General features: G+C 31.4%; 2 protein-coding genes across 5 annotated transcripts; one reads left to right on the plus strand and one right to left on the minus strand.

Moving 5' to 3' along the window:
• The first annotated feature begins 6,115 nt into the window (after positions 1 to 6,115).
• LOC118033223 (abscisic acid receptor PYL8) lies at positions 6,116 to 9,005 on the plus strand. Its single transcript, XM_035038129.2, has 3 exons — positions 6,116 to 6,497; positions 7,530 to 7,745; positions 8,272 to 9,005. The coding sequence occupies exons 1-3, from the start codon at positions 6,357 to 6,359 to the stop codon at positions 8,488 to 8,490; spliced, it is 576 nt and encodes a 191-aa protein (XP_034894020.1). The 5' UTR covers positions 6,116 to 6,356; the 3' UTR covers positions 8,491 to 9,005.
• A 1,460-nt stretch (positions 9,006 to 10,465) lies between these two features.
• Positions 10,466 to 19,756, minus strand: LOC118033213 (ATP-dependent zinc metalloprotease FTSH 11, chloroplastic/mitochondrial). 4 transcript variants are annotated; one of them, XR_004684825.1, is made up of 18 exons: positions 18,938 to 19,756; positions 18,264 to 18,417; positions 18,065 to 18,157; positions 17,892 to 17,977; positions 17,680 to 17,803; positions 17,200 to 17,319; positions 16,803 to 16,853; positions 16,365 to 16,426; positions 15,142 to 15,199; positions 14,368 to 14,493; positions 14,208 to 14,288; positions 13,790 to 13,919; positions 13,545 to 13,693; positions 12,965 to 13,246; positions 12,743 to 12,832; positions 12,588 to 12,641; positions 11,826 to 12,040; positions 10,466 to 10,617 (listed from the first exon to the last, which is right to left on the minus strand). XR_004684825.1 is itself a non-coding variant. In XM_035038110.2 (17 exons), exons 1-17 carry the CDS (start codon positions 19,504 to 19,506, stop codon positions 11,885 to 11,887), a joined length of 2,385 nt encoding a protein of 794 aa, XP_034894001.1. In that variant the 5' UTR covers positions 19,507 to 19,756; the 3' UTR covers positions 11,142 to 11,884. The 4 variants fall into 4 exon arrangements, 1 of the variants encoding a protein (XP_034894001.1); XR_004684822.2 differs by lacking the exon at positions 10,466 to 10,617 and adding an exon at positions 11,142 to 11,444; XR_004684824.2 differs by lacking the exon at positions 10,466 to 10,617 and adding an exon at positions 11,142 to 11,601.
• Positions 19,757 to 20,471: the final 715 nt, after the last annotated feature.

The raw sequence follows: 20,471 nt of genomic DNA on the forward strand, positions 1-20,471 counted from the left end.
ATATATAAAAGAGTTACCAAAATCAAAGTAGTTTACATCCTTTTTAGTAACAAGTAATAAAGTCACCAAAATGTTATCGTGACAAGCACCCAAATCTTACGATTGAGTAAGAGCTACCTTACCTGACACGTGCCTCTGACCGCTCCCTCGCTATATGCACGCACTATGTAGTAGCACGCCCTGATGGCTTGAAAATGTCAACTTGTCAAGCTGCGACAAAAAACGAAAACGTATCTTCACAAATCTCTCTTATGGAGCGCGTGCATATACCTTTTTTTATTAAAAAAAAAAAGCTTCTTCTATCATTTTTTATGATATTGATGAATATTTTCAAACCAATATATGAGTCAATCTGAAATTATTTTTGGAATGATATTATGATTAAGTTTTTCATATAGATTTAGTGTATTAATAAAAAAAATTACTTTTTAAATAATGATCATAAGTTTTAAACTTTTCATGTAAAAAATAGAGTAAATTTCTTCAATAATTTTTATCTGTTTTTAAAGGCTAGAATTTTTTCTGTTATTTTTTTTTTAAAACAAGCTTCTTCTACAAATTTTATTAGAATTATTAATAATCTCAGTTTAGAAAAATAAAAATTAATATTAATGTGTTTATATTAATTCTGTTACACTGTTTGAAATCAAATAAAATAGATTAAAATGTTTATATTATAAAAACTTTGCATTTTTTTTAATTCTGTTACACTGTTTGAAATCAAATAAAATAGATTAAAATGTTTATAGTTCTGACACCTCAATGGATGGAATTTTTTCCACTCATCAGAGCTCGTTATTATTTTTCAATTATTATGGCGAATAATATTATTTTAATTTCATAGTAGATGGGAGAGTGTTGTGCACGCACCCTCCATTAACGTGGAAACGTGACCTCTAACATTACTGGCTCTTGGACCAAGATGGGTCCCATGAAGGATCATTAAATTTTGCGAATGTTCGAGAAGTGTGCTGGTGAGAAGTATAAGACGACATGCAGGTGATCTAATCAATGATTATTATTTTACTATTGGAGACCATTTCACTAATTTTTCTTCTTTTACTTTATTTATTTATTTTGTGTCAAATCTAGTTGGCTACACCTGGTGATGGCTCTCTTTAACTGCAATTTTGTTTTTTTAATTAATCTCAAAAGTATTAATTTTATTTAAGTAGCTATTTATACATTGATTTACCACTTCTACCCTTTTATGAACATGACGGGTTGCTAGTATTTTGACACATAAAAATAGTCTAAATTATTAAAAAAATATTAATATGAAGCAAATAAAAAAAAAAAAAATTTAATTTTTTTTAAAAACTATTTTTGAAACACAAAAAAAAAACCAAGCTAATAATGTTTTAGAATTTTTTTTTTTAGAATTGTGAGCGGGATAATTTGGGTTTGGTGTAATTTATAATATAAGATAGTATCTTAATATAAAAATTAAAACGTACCACATTTTTTTTTATTGGATATAAAAATATTTTTAAGTTAAGTTATAAGTCAATCGAAACTAATTTTTTTCTAAATGATTATAAAGACACCCTTTATATAAAGCTGGTAGATACAAAGAAATTTATAATTTTTTTTAAATAATGAGTCTAAGATTTAAACCTAAAACTTGAGAAATAAAGTATACCTCGTTGACTACAAAACAATCTCTCGAAGTTTATGGAATACATTGAAAGGCATAAACATGGAGAAATTCCTCAACAAATGGAAAAAAAAGAAAGAAAAATCAAGTGTAGTTGGAGAAAAAGATCCCACATCATGTTGATTAGAAATCTTTGGACATGAATGTATCATACCTTGTTGATATTGAGAACTTATATGGATTCTAGCATGATTAAATTACTCTCTGATTTTTGTGATCAATTTTATTTTTTAAAATTTTCAATATATTTCTTGCATTAATTGTAACTAGTTTTAAATTAATTTTTTTGTGTTTTTAAACTATTTTTACTATACTGATATTAAATATAATGTTTTAAAAAATATATTATATTAATATATTTTAAAATAAAAAATACTTTTAAAAATCACATCAATTATGCTCTTAAAAATACCCTCTAACTTATCAGCAATCCTTCTTCTCTCATCATTGTCTCACCACTTTTACAAAGCTTAATTTTCAAATATTTTTTTTTATCGTTGATAAAAATGCTGCCATCTCTTGAAAAATGAAAACCAATAGCTAAAACTAAATTAAAAGACAAAAAAGAAAATAGTATCATGTAAGCTCTCTTAAAATTGATAAAATACTCAAATATTATTAATTTGTGATAGCTTTAATTTGTTATTATTCAAAAGAAAATCCAATATGATCATATATAGTATAAACTATAAAGAATGAAAATATCCATCTTCAATTCTAGCTCTCAACATGCAAAGAATGGAAAGATAAGATTCCCAATTAAGACGCAAAACCCCAACTACATTGTAAATGTTACTTCGATGCTCACAAGTGTGAAACCAATAAATAATTTGGATCATACCTTTGATAAATGATGCCATTTATGGACCGTTTTTCACAATCCCGACCCTTTTTTTTCCTCTCCTTGTAAAACGAGACAAAAAAAACTCTCCCCTAGTTTATTAATCTAAGGGTATTGTTAACAACAAAATAAAATAACAAAATTATATTTTTTTTTATTATTAACCGTTTTCTTTTCAATATTCTCTTGATTTTCTAAACTCAATATTTAATTTTTATAAAGGTAAAATAATCATATTAAAACATATTTTTTAAAAAACTTTTTATAGATTGACGACTTAGAGAATTAATTTATTTGATTTAAATGATAGATTTATTTAAGTAGAGGAAATCATTGTTCCTCTCTTCCTAATTTACTGTTTTCTACCACAATAATATTTTTTATTTTTATTTTTATCATTCATTATTAATTTTATTGAAAATTAAAATTTAATAAAATTAAAATTTATTATTTATTTCAGTTTTTTTATATAAAATTATCATAGTCTTGAAAAAACATCCCAATATTAAATGATACTTGATTTTATGATTATCTACTTTTTTCTACCATGTTATTAGATAAGAAATGCTCTATTATATTATTAAATAAATTTTTTTGAAAAGAAAATAATTGTAATGAAATACACTTTATGATTTATTTCAATTTACTTTCATAATCTTAAAAAAATATATTGGTATTGGATTGGTGCTTGGTTTTGTACTCATCTATTCTTTTTTATCATGTTATTAAATAAAAGATAATTCCAGAAAAAACATAATTATTGAGAATTAAACTTTTTGATCTATTTTAATTACCTTTGTATGGGGTTATTGTGGTCTCGGAATAACATCACGGTATTGAGTTAGTACTCGGTTTCCCAATTATTTATTTTTTATTATATACTTAAATAAAAATAATTTTAAAGTATAAAGTTATTGAATTTCAATGGAGTTAATGAATCGGTTATGAGTTAATCTAAGTTGATCCATGTATTGTTATCTCAATTTTTTTTTAGAAACAATGTCCACTTGAAATTATTTTTAAATTCAAACTATATTTTTATTAGTTATTCGAGTTTTTTTAACCCGTCAAGTTAACTAGATTTCATTAAACCAACTCTTATACAATTTAATTTAAAACTCGAGTTAAATAATAAGTCTAATCAGGAAGATTTCAGATTTAACTTGTTGATTTAAGTTTAATGATATTGTAAAATAATTTTCCGTGACTTGAATTTTTTTTTTACATGAAAAAAATTTGGTCATCTATAAAAAAAAATCACGAGGAATTATATAGTTACAAACTATATACCGTGAGTCTATAAAACTACACTGTCAGTATAAAACATGTTTATAATTTTGCATCATCAAATATATTTTAAATGGATAATCCAATAAATAAAGCGGATATGTCAATAATATAGTATGTTAGCTAGATATGTGCATGCACTATATTGTTAGTCTGATTTTTTTTTTTTTGCATAAAAAAAAACTATCTAGGTATTGCAAATATATTTTAAAGAAATAAAAAAATAAATGGCTTGTATTATTAGAGGCAAGCCAACTCATAGAACTCATGCTCAATATTATTAAATCATAATAACCCGATAAAAAAATCATAAAAAAATATTAAAAAAAAATACAAGCAAAAATAAAAAACATTAACTTTTCAAACCTCATGATTATGGTAATTAGGTCAAAAACACTTTATATAAAAAAACTATTAAACTCAATTCTGGTAGAAAATAATCAATTAGAAAAATAAACACTGTAATTAATAATAATAATTAGAAAAAATAATCAAACTATATCAGGGGATAAATTAGAAAAATAATCAATTACATATTAGAATTTAAAATAAAATAATAATAATTATTACAAAAATAAGCACTGTAATTAATATTTAAAAGATCAAAGTGCACTTGATTATCATTTTAATTACATTAAAAAAAAACATGACTGAAAAGATCAAAAGCCCTTAACCTATGGTTTAATTTTCTAGATTCTAAGTATAATTGTCAATTTATTATACCTAATAAATATAAAAACATTTATAACCCTTTGCACTAGTAATGTAATATTTTGATTAGAGAGTAATAAAATTATTTTATTACTCTTAAAAAAATATATTTATATTTCTAAATAAATTTTTAATAATTAATACGCAATAAAAAAAATAAAAATAAAAACCTCCGACACAAAAACTATTGGTTTTTGCAGGAAGAGCAAGAACGGTACTTTAAGATAGCAGCGAATAGTAAAATAAGTTTAAATGCACAGTATTTTTCCCTTTAGCTTTAGTGTTTTTTTGTACACATTAATGTATTTGTTACATCACATATCTATCTAAGGACATGTCCCTTGTCTGCATTATAGCACTACATAACGTTTTGTTTGTCTCCGTGGTTAAAATGACCGAGACAGGCATACTTTAAACCAGGTCCAGCTCAATACCTGAATTATAGATAGAGAAAGTTAACTTAAGTTTACAAGATCTCTAAAATGAATTCGTTTTAAGATTTTGTTTTTTTAATTGAAAGTGACTTTATTTTGTTTTTTTTAAAATCAAATTAAATTTTGACTAGATTAATGGATAATAAATTAACTAGTCAGGTCCAAAAAAACACACCATGTCAACTTTCATCTAATATTATTTAAAATCTGATTTCAAGCTAGGTTTAGAGTTGATGGGTCATAGAGTTATCATGTCAAGTCAGGTGAAAATATATAAATAGCAAAAACAAAAATCTATTTTGTTGAAAGACAGGTATAAAAACAAATTAGTCCCCAGACAATTTTAAAGTAAATTTATATACTTCCAAAACATTAAAAAACATGTCTCCAGAGACAATTATTATTATTTTATATTTTAAAATATCATTGTAAAAAACTCTTAACTCAAAAGATGGTTATTATCATGGTTTTAAAACCGGACTCAATGATCGACTCAAGAAAATGACCGTGCCATGGGCTAAGAGTGTTAACCTGGGTCGATCCTAATTTTTTTTTAAAATCAAAACAACTTCATATTAATTAAAAAAATTATTAAAAAAGTTAACAAGTTTTGATCAGGTTTTTTATACAGAGTATCAACCTAAGATTTTAACCGGGTCATGTTATGTTAATTCTTTTTCTAATTTTTTCTTGAATTTTCAAGTTTCTGATCAATAGAATCTTTTTAGATTGGTCCAAGTTTTATAATAGAATTATTATAATATTATTAATTTTAACACTCAATATAAATTAAATATAAATATAATATCTACTTATTTTGTTAAAATATATAAGTTTAGAGTAATAGTAAAATAATTTTTATTTTGATATTTTACTTGGATTATCAATTATAAAATAGATTAAAAAAACATTCACTCTATCTTATATATGATTATTAAATCCAATTCAATTCTGTCTCTAGCTACTATTTTATATTTTATATTTTATTCATGCTGTAATCGTCTTTTTTTACTGAAAGAGTATCTAAACGGTAAGGAGCAGTTAAATTTGTTTGTTTTTCTACGGATAAGAAACTAAAAAGGAAATTCTTTCTTGTTTTAGATAAGGGCAATTCCGTCAATAAAGCAAAATAACAAAACGATAGTTTTTAGTTGTCCTTTCTTTCCTGTCTACACTTTAATTTTAGGTAGGTGATGATATCATATGATAAGAAAGGATTTGAGGTTATTTCTTCTCACACACAACACAATAAACTTCGTAACAATTCTCACCGGCCGGTGACTGGAGAAGACTTCCGGCGAAATAGAGAAGTAATTCTTGCAGAGATACAGATTGGTTTGTTGTCACTATATTGATATCTTTCATGGTCATTAGAGAAAGCGAGAAATAAAGGGTGTTTGTTTATTGAAGGAAAAAGAGAGAGAAAATGAATGAAAATAGTAATGGAAGAGGAGTGATAGGAAGTGTTGAGAGTGAATATATAAGAAGACATCATAAACATGGTGATCTTGCTGACCATCAGTGTAGTTCTGCTCTTGTCAAGCACATCAAAGCTCCAGTTCATCTTGTAAAGTTTTCAATTTTTTTTTCCGGTTTTCCTTTTAATTTTCTATATTTGTATCCATGTGCTGTATGTATTGATATGTATGTGTGTGTGTGTCTTTTATTTTGGATTTTGGTTTCTGGGTTTTCTTTATATTGGTCATTGCTTTGGTCTTAAGTGTGTTTTGTATGTGAAGATTCTGAAAGTGTGGTTTTTTATTTTTATTTCTGGATTGGTCCTGATCTATGATCATGTTTCCTTTTTTAGTTTAGATGACTGTCTATTGACTATGGAGTTGTTTTTCTCGTTTTTTCTGTCTTTGATTAATGAACCTCTTCCTTCGACTTCTGTTTGGATGCTAAGAAAAGTCAGGAAAAGAGGAAAGAGATAATTATTCATTTTTTGGATGTATAATTGCAATGTTTACAGTTCAATACTTAAATGTAACATTTTGGTTTGGAATATGCAAGTATCGGTCTTCTGTTTTTTTGTTTCCTCTCGAATTCAATGAAACAAAAATTTCTTTCTTAAAATCAGTTTTTTTTTTGGTTTTCTTTCTTCATTATGATTTCTTGAAGTCTTTGTCAGGCACAGCTGTGAATTTTCCATTTTGCCACTCTTTTCTAAACTGTACTGTTTAGGCTCTTGGAAAATCATGGAACTGAAGAATCAAAAGTTTTAGTTCTGTCCAATAGAAAAATGTTCAAGTTTGAAGTAAAGAAAACCAGGCAGTCCACTACAATTTAATTAATTGAAACTATTCATTTAGTTGTTCTTTTTTGCTTTTTAATTGGGACGAATAACGTGAGATGCGCAATGGATGTCTTTTTCATGCACTGTTCTTACCAGACATCTGGATGGTTTGTATTAGAGAATCATTTCGAAAAAAGGATGCATGTTAAAGGGGATTCAATTGCGGAAACGATTTGTCCTTCAACAAAATCTCGGATTCTATTCTCGTTGGAATTTGATAGTTCAACTAATTTCATTTATTTTTTATGGTTGTTTTTTTATGGTTTACTTACTCATTCCAGAAATATTCCTTCTATCCAATAGGTTTGGTCATTGGTGAGGAGATTTGATCAACCACAGAAGTACAAGCCTTTCATCAGCAGGTGTGTTGTGCTGGGAAATCTTGAGATTGGGAGTCTTAGAGAAGTAGATGTTAGGTCAGGGCTTCCTGCCACCACAAGTACTGAAAGATTGGAACTTCTGGATGATGATGAACATATCTTCAGCATCAGGATAGTTGGCGGGGATCACAGACTTAAGGTATGGAATCCACTGGCTCTTTGCTTTTTCTTGATATATATGTTTGATCTCTATTTCCTGTAAATTTGAACTTTTAGATTCCTGAAAAGTTCAAATTTTGCTGCACCCTCCGCCTTGTGATCTGGAATTCTCAAGTTCACACGCCTGTCTTGTACATATCTTGAGTCTGTAGGAGAGTTGATTTGTTGCCGTTCAAAATTTGCAAGAAGAGCATTTTTTGAAAATTTAGGTCTCTGAGGTTGACATGTTTTGATGTTATACTCTTTAAAATTTCCACTCGAATGGAATCCAAAACAGAACTAGGTTTTGCTTTCTTTGTCATTGTCTGCTTCCAGGTTACAGAGACTATTGTTAAATTGTTTAGGAATATGGTTGTTTTATATTGGTAGGTAGTTGCAATTGAGTGACATATTGAAAGTCTCAGTTCTCTGTTCTCTTTCGCAATTCTTGATTTCTTCGATCTCTCCTTTCTTTTCTTGCAAACCCAAATGAACCCAACTTGGTTTTTGATTTTTCTTTGCCCCAGAACTATTCTTCAGTCATTTCCCTCCATCCAGAGATCATTGATGGACGGCCAGGGACCCTGGTGATCGAGTCTTTCGTGGTGGATGTGCCCGATGGGAATACGAAGGACGAGACATGCTACTTTGTTGAAGCTTTAATCAAGTGCAATCTCAAATCACTAGCTGATGTTTCAGAGAGCCATGCAGTGCAGGACCGCACTGAGCCCATTGAGTGTATGTAAAAAGATTCCAGACCAGAGATGTGGTGGAGGCTACAGTTGTGAAGGATGAAGCTACCGGGGCATTTGTATCTAGGAGGCTCTAGAGACCGACTGGCAGCAGTAGTACTTTCTTCCATCTTTCAGACACTCTTGCACTCTCTTTCTTTGTAATTGTCGTGTCCTCTCTTTCATTGTTAAATCTACATGCTGAATATCTTCAGTAGCTCATGAACCACACACTCTTACAAGTTACTCATGCTTGTTAATGAAAATGGACAGAAAAAAGAAGAAGAAAGACCAGGCTCACTTTCTTGATGATATAGAGGGTTTTGGTCATGGAGCCTTACTGTATGTTTGTATAAATTGATGCTGGAAAGAGTCGGCATTTCATGTTTTTGCTTTTAACCTTGTGTTTAGGTGCAAAATACGCAAGAAATTTGGTAAAATGAACATCTAGAACAGCTGCAATTTAAGACAGAGAGGACGTGATGTCTTTTTCCTAGTAATTTCAATTACAATTTACAGGTTTTGTTACAGTTAAACATAGTCATTGCTGTATTCATATATTGTCTAGTGGTGATGAAGCCTGTAACATGGGAAATGGCTGGACAGTAGAGGTAATTTCTTGTGGCTTGTATGTGCCTTTAACCTTTGAACACGATTCTATTGTCCTGTCAAACATCTTAATATTTTGAATTGAATTATAAAAATTAAGCACAAGCTTTGAAAAATGTGTTAGTAATATAAAAATTAAGTTTCTGGGTAGAGATAGGGTGTTTATATCTATTCTTGGTTCATGATTATCATGTGAAATGTTCAAATAGCATGAGATAAAAGTTAATGATAATAAATTAAAAATGTAGTTGTAGTTTTAATTTTAATCTAGATCTAAGAATAAAATATAACTAAGCCATATTTATTCTATTGCATTGACAAAAACATTAAAAGATTTGAGGTGGAAACATTGTTTAAATGGAATAGTGAATCATCTCAATTTTTTTATATTTACATCCTTTTATTTATTGGGTTTTTTCCCATTATAATCCCTTTTTAAAAGTGTTTGAAATCATAAATATGTAAGATTGAAGATATATATATATATATATATATATATATATATATATATATATATATATATATATATATTTTTTTTTCTTTTCAAAAAACAGATATGCAATAAGAAAGATATAATCCATTATGAGTTGCAATAGTTATTCCATATTTTTTTTATCACTTGATTTTTTTTATTTTTAATTTAATCCCTCTTTACATTAATTTTACTTGCGGTGTTTTGATTGATTTTATTAAGCTCTCATTATGTTTAAAATAAGTTTTGATGGTGGGTTAATGCTCGTTTTAGCCAAAAAAATTCAATTTTACCCATTCAAACTATAACATTTCACATCGAAAAAAAATGTTCAGAGCCACAACATATTAAAAATAATTGGTATCTAATCTTGTAGGATGTATTTTGGTATGTGGTTATTAGGAACAAAACTGTAAGGCGTGGAAAGCTGGATTGAGCTGAGTCATATAAACAATATTCTACAAGGAGGAGTAGGAGCCTTTACACAAATAATTAAAACTCTATGGATCCAATTTTAAACTGAAATAAATATTCAACCTTTTTTTTTTTTTTTTTTTTTTTAAGAAATAACATCTTTATCTTAACTTTCAACTCAATCTTTGATTAGAATTAAAATATTTGTTATTATTTATTTGGCATGTATAATTCTTAATTTATTTTATTAGACATACATGTATAATTTTTGTAAGAAAATTTTTTTGCAATAAAAAAAGTATATAAAAAGATATTTCATCCCACGACATTGCCCAAGCATCAAACTACTACTAACAAAGAATTAAGAATAGATGTTGGATGCTGATCAATAAAAGACAAAAAGCAATGCTTCAAAAGGTTATCAAATGCTCAAAAAACTTTCTGGGTGGAAAATATTATCTTTTTAAGTATCTTTTGGTGGAAACCAAAAGGATGGGCAAGAAAGAGAAAGGAATATTTTATATTGGTTAAATTTAGCAAACGTCAAGGCTTTTGTCACAATCCATATCATAGATTTTTTCTTCTTTTATTATTTTAAAAAATGGAAGCTAAAGGCATCTCATTAATTGATCGTCATGTACGTTTCCCTGCACAGAACATCTCAATTTCAGATGCTTTCTCTACAAATACAATAAACAAATATCATAATTGGTTATTTATAATTTTAGCAGAGATTGAAACTCGGATGCATGCAAATCAAGTTGAAATATTCTAAATCTTCATTTTCGTTACAAGTTTCTTCAATCCAAACAAAAATTTATAGTTTAACTCTCTGGTCCTCCGCTAGGCTTGATTCCCTGTTTTCCCACCGAGTGTTTTTGCCCAGTATCAACCAGTATCATTAAACTAGTCTTGATTTCACAAATTAATCCGGTTATTTGCTGACTGGCGAATCAGGCTGGATTTTATATTGAACAAGATATAATTTGACCACCGGCAAGTCAATCAGAACTTTGTGATGGCCATTTTTACCCGAGAAAATTCAGAACTTCTAATATGACATCCATTTTTCCATCTTCTGCTTTGTGATGGCCATTAATAGAAATAACAATTCTTTGTTGACAGGACAGTGTAGCTTCCATGAGAGCAGAACAGTTAAGACAACTTCTAATAAATCAATGAAAGAATCAAGATTTCTATTTTTATTATTTATCATGCTTGTAGGCAGTTTTACATTGTGAGTTATGTCCAACCTTTATTTCTACGACAGCTTCTCTCATGTGAAATAGCTATTACTACAATAAGAGATCCATCCAATCTGGCAGTGCCCTAATCCAAGAGACACCGACAATTCTCCATGCAAAAAATGTAACGAAACTCTCCGTCATAACCATGTACTTGTATACATTCTGCTTCATAATATAACAAGGGAGCTTTCTGACACGTGTTATGGTGTCACTCCTGCTGCCAATATCTGGATTGTGCGTGGAGCTTTTTAGTCGCATGTTTTCTAGGTTAGAAAACATAGAACGGATGATTGAACAGAAAGGAATATCTATCAATCTTGACTAAAATCATGCGCCAGAAATGTGGGGGGAAATCTTAAGGGAATACTATGAAGCCTGCCCTGCCTATAACATCAAGTATTATTATATGTTCAAAATTTTACCCATGATTTCAGGGTAAACATTCAGATGAGACATGGAAGAAATAGAACATGATCTGTCATTGCCGGCTCTATCGTTACGGGAGAGCTTGTTGGATGCTTGGGGTGTATGAATATAATTTCTATCCCACCGTATCTATGTATGGAACATGAAAGGGGAGAATTAGAGAGAGATTGATGAATAATCACCTGTACTGCTTTAAATATACTGTACAGAATCTCCCCCCATGGTCGATTAGAGTGCATGATCAAGCCATTACAAACTCCCCTTCTTCTTGCTCTACTTCTTGTTGCTCAGGTTGCCGTCCTTCCTGGTAAGGAAGAAGAATACGCTTTATTTCTTCTGCGCTTAGTGTTTCGTACTCTAAAAGAGCATGTGCTAGTGCATGTAATGCCTTCTCATGCTGCAAAAAATAAAACAAAAAATCAGTGACTGCTAGAATTTACAATACAGAAAGTTGTATTAACATTGCCTATTTGAGCACTTAAGGCACATTGCCTATTTCCACAAAATCAACCCACTTAAGTTTGCAAGAGAGCCTTCAAGATACGAGTAGACAACTTCAACAGAAGGTTCAGGCATAAAAAGGGCCTGTCACTTAAGGGAACTAATTCTAAAAATTAGAAAAGTCAACTATCAACAACAAAGCTTATGTAGAAAGTGTGTGCAGGAACAAGAACAAGAAAGATTTTAACTGCTAACAGATTCATAACTTTCCACTCCATATAATGTTTGCTCAAAATGAATGCTTTCCTAAATTTCCTAAGGAAAATTGCTGGAAAGAGAGGATACAAGGAATGTTTCATGTCCCCTTTTCTAAGCTCCATTAACACGATGTGCCCAGTGCAAATTTTACCAATGGGAAAAAAACACAAAACAAGAGGAAACAATGCCCAATAGACATGGATGGGTCCTTTTCAAAAACAAAATACTGAATCATAAGAACAAACCTTCTTCAGCAAGGCTTTCACACGATCATATGCTTCTCTTAAGAGTTTCACCACCTACAGAATGGACCAAACAAATCACACAATCATTCCAAACCATGACCACAGATTCACCAAAAAAAAGTCCATAAACAAGACTAGGGATTCAAAAAACATACTTCAGCATCAACACGTGACTGCATTTCTGAACTTGGTCTTTCTTTAATATGTACTGGTCCAATTGCTTCGCTCATCCCACAATTTGATACCTTACATAGCAATAAGCTTTAACATGCATTTTGTGCCTATTGATTGAATCAAACTTAGATGCATTTTATTCAATGTGGTTTGGGAGCTTGATAAACCAAAAGAAATGAAACTTTTAACATGCAAACACATACCATATACTGTGCAAGCTCTGTTGCTGTGTGAAGATCACTACTTGCACCAGTAGTGATATAATCCTGTCCAAACACGAGCTCTTCCGCAACTCTTCCTCCCATACAAACATCAAGCCGGGCTAATAACTGCTTTTTACTAACTGATGTCTCATCACTTGAAGGAAGCTGGGTGACCATTCCTAAAGCAGACCCACGGGGCATTATAGTTGCCTTGTGAATTGGGTGTGCACCCTCAGTATTGAAAGCTACAATAGCATGGCCACTCTCATGATATGCTGTTAACTGGAAACAAGTGTAATAACATCAGCAATAAACACCAATGAATCTCACTGGATGAATCCTAGTACACTGAATTGAACATTTGCTTGCCATTGATGATAATAAGTTAATAATAAACCCCTTTCCTAAGTCTGTTATCCAACTAAAAAAGGAAGTAGAAAGAAACAAGATAGTTCAGCTTCTGCCAATAAATTAAGCCCAAAAAACACGAGTTCCAAGAATAGATAGAAAAATGTCAACCATGCATTGCAATCATCCAAACCTACTACTCTAGAGTGATTGCCTCATGATTGATATATACCTTCTTTGACTCTTCAGAAATGAACATTGTTTTCCGCTCAGTCCCCATAATTATCCTGTCTTTTGCAAATTCCAATTGTGCAGCAGATAACTTCTCAGCACCTTCTACAGCAGCTTTAATAGCGGCAATGTTTACCAAGTTGGCAAGATCTGATTGCAAAATGAGAAGCGACAGAAAAGTTTGTTGATTAAATTGACTAAACTTGTGCAGGAAAACAAAATATGCTGCTTCAATCAATGACCAACCTGCTCCATTGAAGCCTGGTGTGCCACGAGCAATTGATTTAACATCTACATCATCAGCCATTGGCTTATCTTGCAGATAGAGCTCCAAAATCTCTTGTCGACCTTTAACATCAGGATTTGGCACAACAATCTAAAAAGAGTACTTGTTAGTCATATCACCAAGGATAACAATTCAGATAATAAATAGATGGCATATAAACACAGTATATGTAGACACTCTTGATCTCTCTCATCATTCATGGATTTATTGAGTGAGACCATTTACAAACACCCATCCACAAACTTATTATAACCTATTAAGTAGAATTCACCAGCAGAACCTCAAGTTTGACAGTTCAAAAATACATATTCACCTTGAAACACCTTATCATTTTAATTTTAAAAGCTCAAAGAAATAGCAGCGAATAATATAACATACATGACGGTCAAATCTACCAGGCCTGGTCAAAGCAGGATCAAGAATATCAGGCAAGTTTGTTGCAGCCATCAATATTATTCCCTGCAGGGAAAAAAAGGAAACAAGTTTAGAAAGGTGGCAATGAATTGACAGATTAAATTACAAGCCTGTCTATAGGTACCTCATTCTGTTCAAAACCATCCATTTCAACAAGTAGTTGATGCAATGTCTTCTTTGTATGGCCTTCCCATTGTTTCCTTGTTGACCCAACAGCATCGATTTCATCAATAAAAATTATACAGGGAGCCTGCAAAACATGAAATGGTCTTAGTTGCGCAATAAAAAGGAAAAGCACAATATCAAGTCTATTCATATGGTTCTGACTTCACAGTTTCAATCATGGATGTAATTAAAGACAAGTTGTTGATGACTGAATTAGGAAACTAACACATTCCTATTGAATTATACAGTCTTTTTTTATTCTGATTTTTAGGATTGCATAGCTGGCTGTGTATTTCATTAAGCCAAAGCAGAATGACTAAATCAATATGCTGAACTAGAATACTCAAAATAGTGAGAAAAGAAAACTCCAAGCAGACTATTCACCTTGGCAGACCAGCAGAAAGGGAAAAGAAACACCAACAACAATGATAGAAAACCACATACATCAATAAGATGTTATTTTAATGGTGCATACAGGAGAAAGCCAATCTTTTCTATGCATTCTAAGTGCACCGATCTCTAATATCATAACAAAAACTCCTTTATTTCAAGAAAATGTCCTCAGACAACATAAGGCATTTTTATGTTCAGCAGTGCATATTGTTTTGCTAGACGAGAATAGAGTCCTACAAATGGTTACCAAGACAACTTTAAAATTTATCTGTTTGTTTGTTTTTATTTGCTTCTCCCAACTGAATAGTCAAGAAAGAAAAAAGAAAAAAAAAAAACAAACCTTTTTTTTAGCTGCTTGAAATAAGGATCTTACACGCCGAGCACCGACTCCAACAAACCTGCAGTACAAAAGGCAAGATAAGGCACAGATATTTTTTTTAGATTACAAAAGAAAGTATTATTAGAAGGTGAAGATTCAATAGAACAAAATTGGAGAATTAGGCATCCTTCCAGAAAGTGACCAGAAACAACAATCTAGTTTCAAATAATTAAGCACTCCAATCCCTTTGTATAACTAGCAAACAGGTCCTGAGAAGAGTATCTAATCCCACAAGGCCACAACTGATTCAATTTGAAGATTATTAAAAATCCTTGCATCTCTCCATCCAAATACACTGAAGACAAAACAGAAAAAGCACATCTCCTAAAATCTTACAATCTCTCCCTTCCCAAACCCACAAAAGAAACCAACAAAAAATGTTCTACCCTCCAGATCACGCAAAAATCACTACGAAATGCAAAGTCTTTGCCACAATCCAGCAGCCTTCCTGTCTAAGAAACCATCTGTACTAAGCACAAATGTCCAATTTAAAATGTTGCAAGCATGCTGTGACCACTTTATCGTTGGATCAGCCATTTAGGTGCTCCAGGAGATTCAAAGGACAACAGAGGCATTTTCATCACTCAATTTAAGGCATTAAAAAGTAGATCCAGCAGCTTCACAGCAGCCTTTCCTCAATAAATACATAGCCAAGTCATTGTCTCCGCATCCTTTTCCACCAGCAACTTCTCTTACAACTAAACATGTTGAGGCTGCAGCCTTTTCTCATAAATACATAACCAAGTCACTGATTTCTGATCCTGTATACCAGCAATTTCTTCAACAATTCACATGTTGCTACCGAACACAACTGTTTCTATACATGTATCAATTACTAAAAAGTGATAAGAGTGCCATTCAACAGACAAAAGCTGGTGAACATGGCAGGCCCATTTCATCCACCATGACCAATATAGTCAAGCACACTAGCGCATCTCTTTTTCATTCTTGCTGCCAAGTAAGAGAACTATCATATTCTACACTTCTGCTAGAACTTAATCAGCACTCAAAATGCAAATTCATGCTGCCACTTGAAAGATTTACCGTTAATTATTGAAGCATAAAAAGAACTAGCTTTGTTGCATCCCCCAAGAAAAGAAACATCAGTATAAGATACTAAGAAAATTCTCTTTTTATTATTAGAAATTAATGAGAGAATCTTTGAAAGGTAAAAGATGACTCACATTTCCTCAAATTCAGATCCTGCTCTATAGAAAAAAGGTACTCCGGCTTCTCCAGCAATCGCCTTGAGGTTCCAGATAAAACAATTATCAGAAGAAGCATATTAATATAAATATTAATATGCATAGGAAATGACTAGCACTCGTGATCATAAATTCAAGAAAGGATAGGCATCCAATAAGAGATTTTGCAAAACACAATCTTGAACATAGGAAATGACATGGTTCATTTGTTCAGGTGAATGGACTACACTCTCAGCACGTCATTTTGATATGTATAGTTAATGACACAAGGGATGTTATTTATAGACCATGAGCTTCAAAGACAGAAGTCCAACAGCAGAAAATAGAAGTGGTCAACAGCTAAAGAAAAAACATTTGAGGACAAGAAAGGCACAAAATGTGAAAAACCAATCTAAAAAATATGCAAGTAGTAGTTACCTTGGCAAGCAATGTTTTCCCTGTACCAGGTGCCCCTGTCAAAAGAATTCCCTGCAGTGGAATGGTGTTAAACTATGTTTTCAGAAATGAAAAAATAAATTCAAATTCCGAAGTAAAATATGTTTGGTAATGAATATTTTACATGTAGAGAACAGTACAAAAAGAACAATAGGTAAATAGTATATCATTTCTCCCATGTACAGAAAAGAATTGAAGTGAACATTACTGCAGAACAGGAAGGTAAATGATAGAAGTTATTCATGACAATTGGAACAAAAAAACCTATTGTGCTTGGCCAATATATGAGCTATGACATGTATACTGTGCACCACAGGGTCCATACACAGTATACATAACCACATGATACATATCATAACCAAAAATATTTTGCACAAACCTTTGGCAACTTCCCACCTAGACGAGTAAACTTTGTTGGGTTTTTTAGATACTCCACTACTTCCTCAAGTTCTTGTTTTGCATCATCACAGCCTTTAACATCCTTGAATGTTTTAACATTCTGCAATTAAATCAAAGTCAATACCAACCATTATACGTTAAATAAAAGAGCAATATAGAATAAAAGAATGCAACTATCCAAGATATAATCTCTTTAACCAAGTAACTGTTGATCTGAATTAGGAGTTCCACTGGTAAACCAGAGTTTCCATTTTCTTCTTTCTTATTCCAACTTAAAATATATAATCTAGCTTGCTAAGAGACACAGAAACAGGAACACATCCAACAAGTCAAACATATACTATTAATCTTCTTTACACCCTATAAAGAAATACAGACAAAGCAATCTTGTATAACTGAAGGTAGCAAGATTCTAAAACACCAACTAATATATCTGAGGCACAAAACATTGAAAGCTCACTTTGTCAGGCGTGACTTCTTTATTCAGTTCTTTTGGAGTATAAGAAGAACTTGAGCCAACTCCTGAAGCTCCTATTCCACCCAGACTCCCTATATACTTTTGAAGTGCAGCAGCACCCATGAACCTGAAAAATGAATTATCTATCCTATAAGGTAGAGAAATAGAGCTGGGAATAGTGAAACAGTGCACAAATGAAACACAAGACCTCATACCAAACCAAACCAACTGCAACAGTAAACAAGATAGTGGAGATAAGCTCTTGGGCAAACCGTGACTTGTTTGACACTTTAGGATCAACCTACCAAAACCAGAAGCAGTTACAATTAAACCACACTGTTCCAAATACCAAGTCACAAGCACAACAATTTTTACCATTAATTCTTACCATCACCACATGCAACGGTTGCTTCTCAGATATGCCAGGATTCATAAAGGGCTTATCTGTGTCCCCTGATGCATGCTGCTTCAATTCTTGCAACTACAGATTAAACATTAATCAATCAGATATAGTGCAGAAAAACTACAGCAACAAACATCACATATCCAACTAAATGAACGACAATAAAACATGCTCTTTAATTTACCAAAGCAGGAAGACTGGAAGGCTTTCCAGATTGTTCATCAGGAAGATATTCCGCAATAGAATTAGTAACTACAAGAGCTTTAAGATACTCGACGACTCCTTTGCCATCCACTGCATGGTCTCTTTGTTCAAACCTCTTAATCACAGACTCAGGACTGCAAAAGTTAATAATAATTTCACTTCTCGTACCAATTTCTCAACAATAACAGAAACACTAAGCTAGCACAGAAGGCTTCAAATTTAACAAAAAAGGGGGATAAACTCAATTCCTTTATCAATTTCTAAGCATCCAAAAGACAATATATATTTTTTAAAAAGAAATATTCTAAAACTTCAAACAAAAAAACTCATAAAATTCAATTATTCTATTAATTCTCACAAAACAAACAGATAAAATCCAAAACCCAAGAAACAAACCATTAATTTTAATCAATTAAACGATTTCTCAGTAGGCAAACAAATAGTATAACAAATTAAAAAAAAAAAAAAACTCAGCTCCTGTACCAATTTCTCAGCAACCAAACATATAAATAACAAACCAAATAAAAGGTCAAAACTTCAACAAAACCACATCAAAACCAATAAACCGAACAGATATCAAAGCTCCAAACATTAACTTCACATCACCAAAGCAAAAGGAACCTATAATTTTTTTATCAAAAACTAAAGCCAAACCTGTGCTTATTAAGCTCAACTAAAAGAGCAGTCTGTTTCTCGGCATCTTTAGGATTAGCTTCAGCTTCAGCAATCAATTTCTCTAATTTCTTCTCTTGTTTCCAAAATGGCCACCAATTAGAAGAGTAAGAACCCAGCAACATGAACAATTTCTGAAACCCATTTTTCATTGTGGCCCATATCCCCATAAAAAACACCACCATTCTAATCCTCCCATTCCTATCATAAACCCCACCACCACCACCTTCTTTCTCCTCCACTAAATTACCTCCATGTCCCTCCACCTCCCCCCTTCCACTCTCATTGCTCTGTACTACATCCACTACCTCTAGTGTTTTTTCGGGACTCGAAATCGGAGGGACCGTTTCGGAAAGTGGGTCAGCATTGTCAGGGTGCAATGTACAAGGGATTGAGTAAGGGCGGAGTCTGAGATTTAGAGAAGGGGAAAATGAGGTTTTAGATAGGGAAAGGGGGGAGTTGATGGTATTTAGAAAGCTGTGTCGTTTTGAAGGAGAGTAAAGAGAGAAAGATGGTCTGCAAAGAAGGGAAGCTTGTAAAGTGATAGTCATTGTTGTTGATGATAATGAAGCAGAAGAAGAAGAAGAAACTTTAGGGTTTATGAAGGAATCTATCACAACAAAAGAAGAAATCTCTCTGTTCCTCTCTCTATCGTTTTGAAGAGAGGGGGGGAGGGAAGAAGGGAAGAGAGGAGAAGAGAAGAGAAGGGAGTTTTGAGAGCCACAAAAAAGTGAAAGAAAGGAAGTGAAGAAGAGGAAATCTTATCTTTAGTTAGAAGGGAATTGGATTGATTGAAATTGGCGCCGGCTTTTTGTGTAAGTGTCACCCATCTTATATTCTTACTCCACTTTACTTGCTTGCACTTATGTTTGGTTTGACCTGTTAACTTGGAACTCAAAGTATCTAATGAGTTAACTTTCAGTTTTTCTACTGTTATTAATCTTTACATGACTATCTGGTCTCTTTGTACGGATCCAGGGTAAAAAAAAATAACTCAAAGTTAATCTAGTTATACTGTTATTAATCCACGTCAAAAACATGATTTGTTTTATAATAAAATAAAATATTTATTATCCAAATTTAATGTGCCTCACCTATAACACTGGATCAAATCAGTTTTAATAATTACATTATTTTTTTAATTACATGGTGTCATATTTTGCATCTTGAATTAATTTTTTTTCCGATAATTTTAAATTCATTCATACACATTTCTAAAATATTGGACCAATTTTAGGTGATGTAGATTTAAAATATCAATCAACATTAATAATATTTTTAAAAGATGGATTATGTGATTAAAGAGATTTGTTTATTTGATCCTTTAGTCATATCTATAAATATACTAAATTAATGTGAGGGTTGCATCTTTAAAAAAATCAATTAATATGTATATGAATTTTTAGATTATCATGGATGTCTAAACTAGCTTGTTTGTATCTTGATTAATTTTATAGATCCTGAAATTAATAATTATATAAACCTCTAATAATTTTAAAGTTTATAAAACTCGAAT

The sequence above is a fragment of the Populus alba genome, chromosome 12 (genome assembly GCF_005239225.2).
Source record: "Populus alba chromosome 12, ASM523922v2, whole genome shotgun sequence".
Taxonomy (NCBI): Eukaryota; Viridiplantae; Streptophyta; class Magnoliopsida; order Malpighiales; family Salicaceae; genus Populus; species Populus alba.

What these genes read in the sequence shown, in the direction of transcription:
- LOC118033223 (XM_035038129.2), top strand. Translation starts at nt 6,357, where the DNA reads ATGAATGAAAATAGTAATGGAAGAGGAGTGATAGGAAGTGTTGAGAGT. An exon ending in TCAAAGCTCCAGTTCATCTT is followed by an intron (nt 6,498 to 7,529) that starts GTAAAGTTTTCA and finishes TCTATCCAATAG; the next exon opens with GTTTGGTCATTGGTGAGGAG. An exon ending in GCGGGGATCACAGACTTAAG is followed by an intron (nt 7,746 to 8,271) that starts GTATGGAATCCA and finishes TCTTTGCCCCAG; the next exon opens with AACTATTCTTCAGTCATTTC.
- LOC118033213 (XM_035038110.2), bottom strand. Translation starts at nt 19,506, where the DNA reads ATGACTATCACTTTACAAGCTTCCCTTCTTTGCAGACCATCTTTCTCT. An exon ending in CTTCCAGTCTTCCTGCTTTG is followed by an intron (nt 18,158 to 18,263) that starts GTAAATTAAAGA and finishes TTTAATCTGTAG; the next exon opens with TTGCAAGAATTGAAGCAGCA. An exon ending in GGATCTGAATTTGAGGAAAT is followed by an intron (nt 15,200 to 16,364) that starts GTGAGTCATCTT and finishes TTTGTACTGCAG; the next exon opens with GTTTGTTGGAGTCGGTGCTC.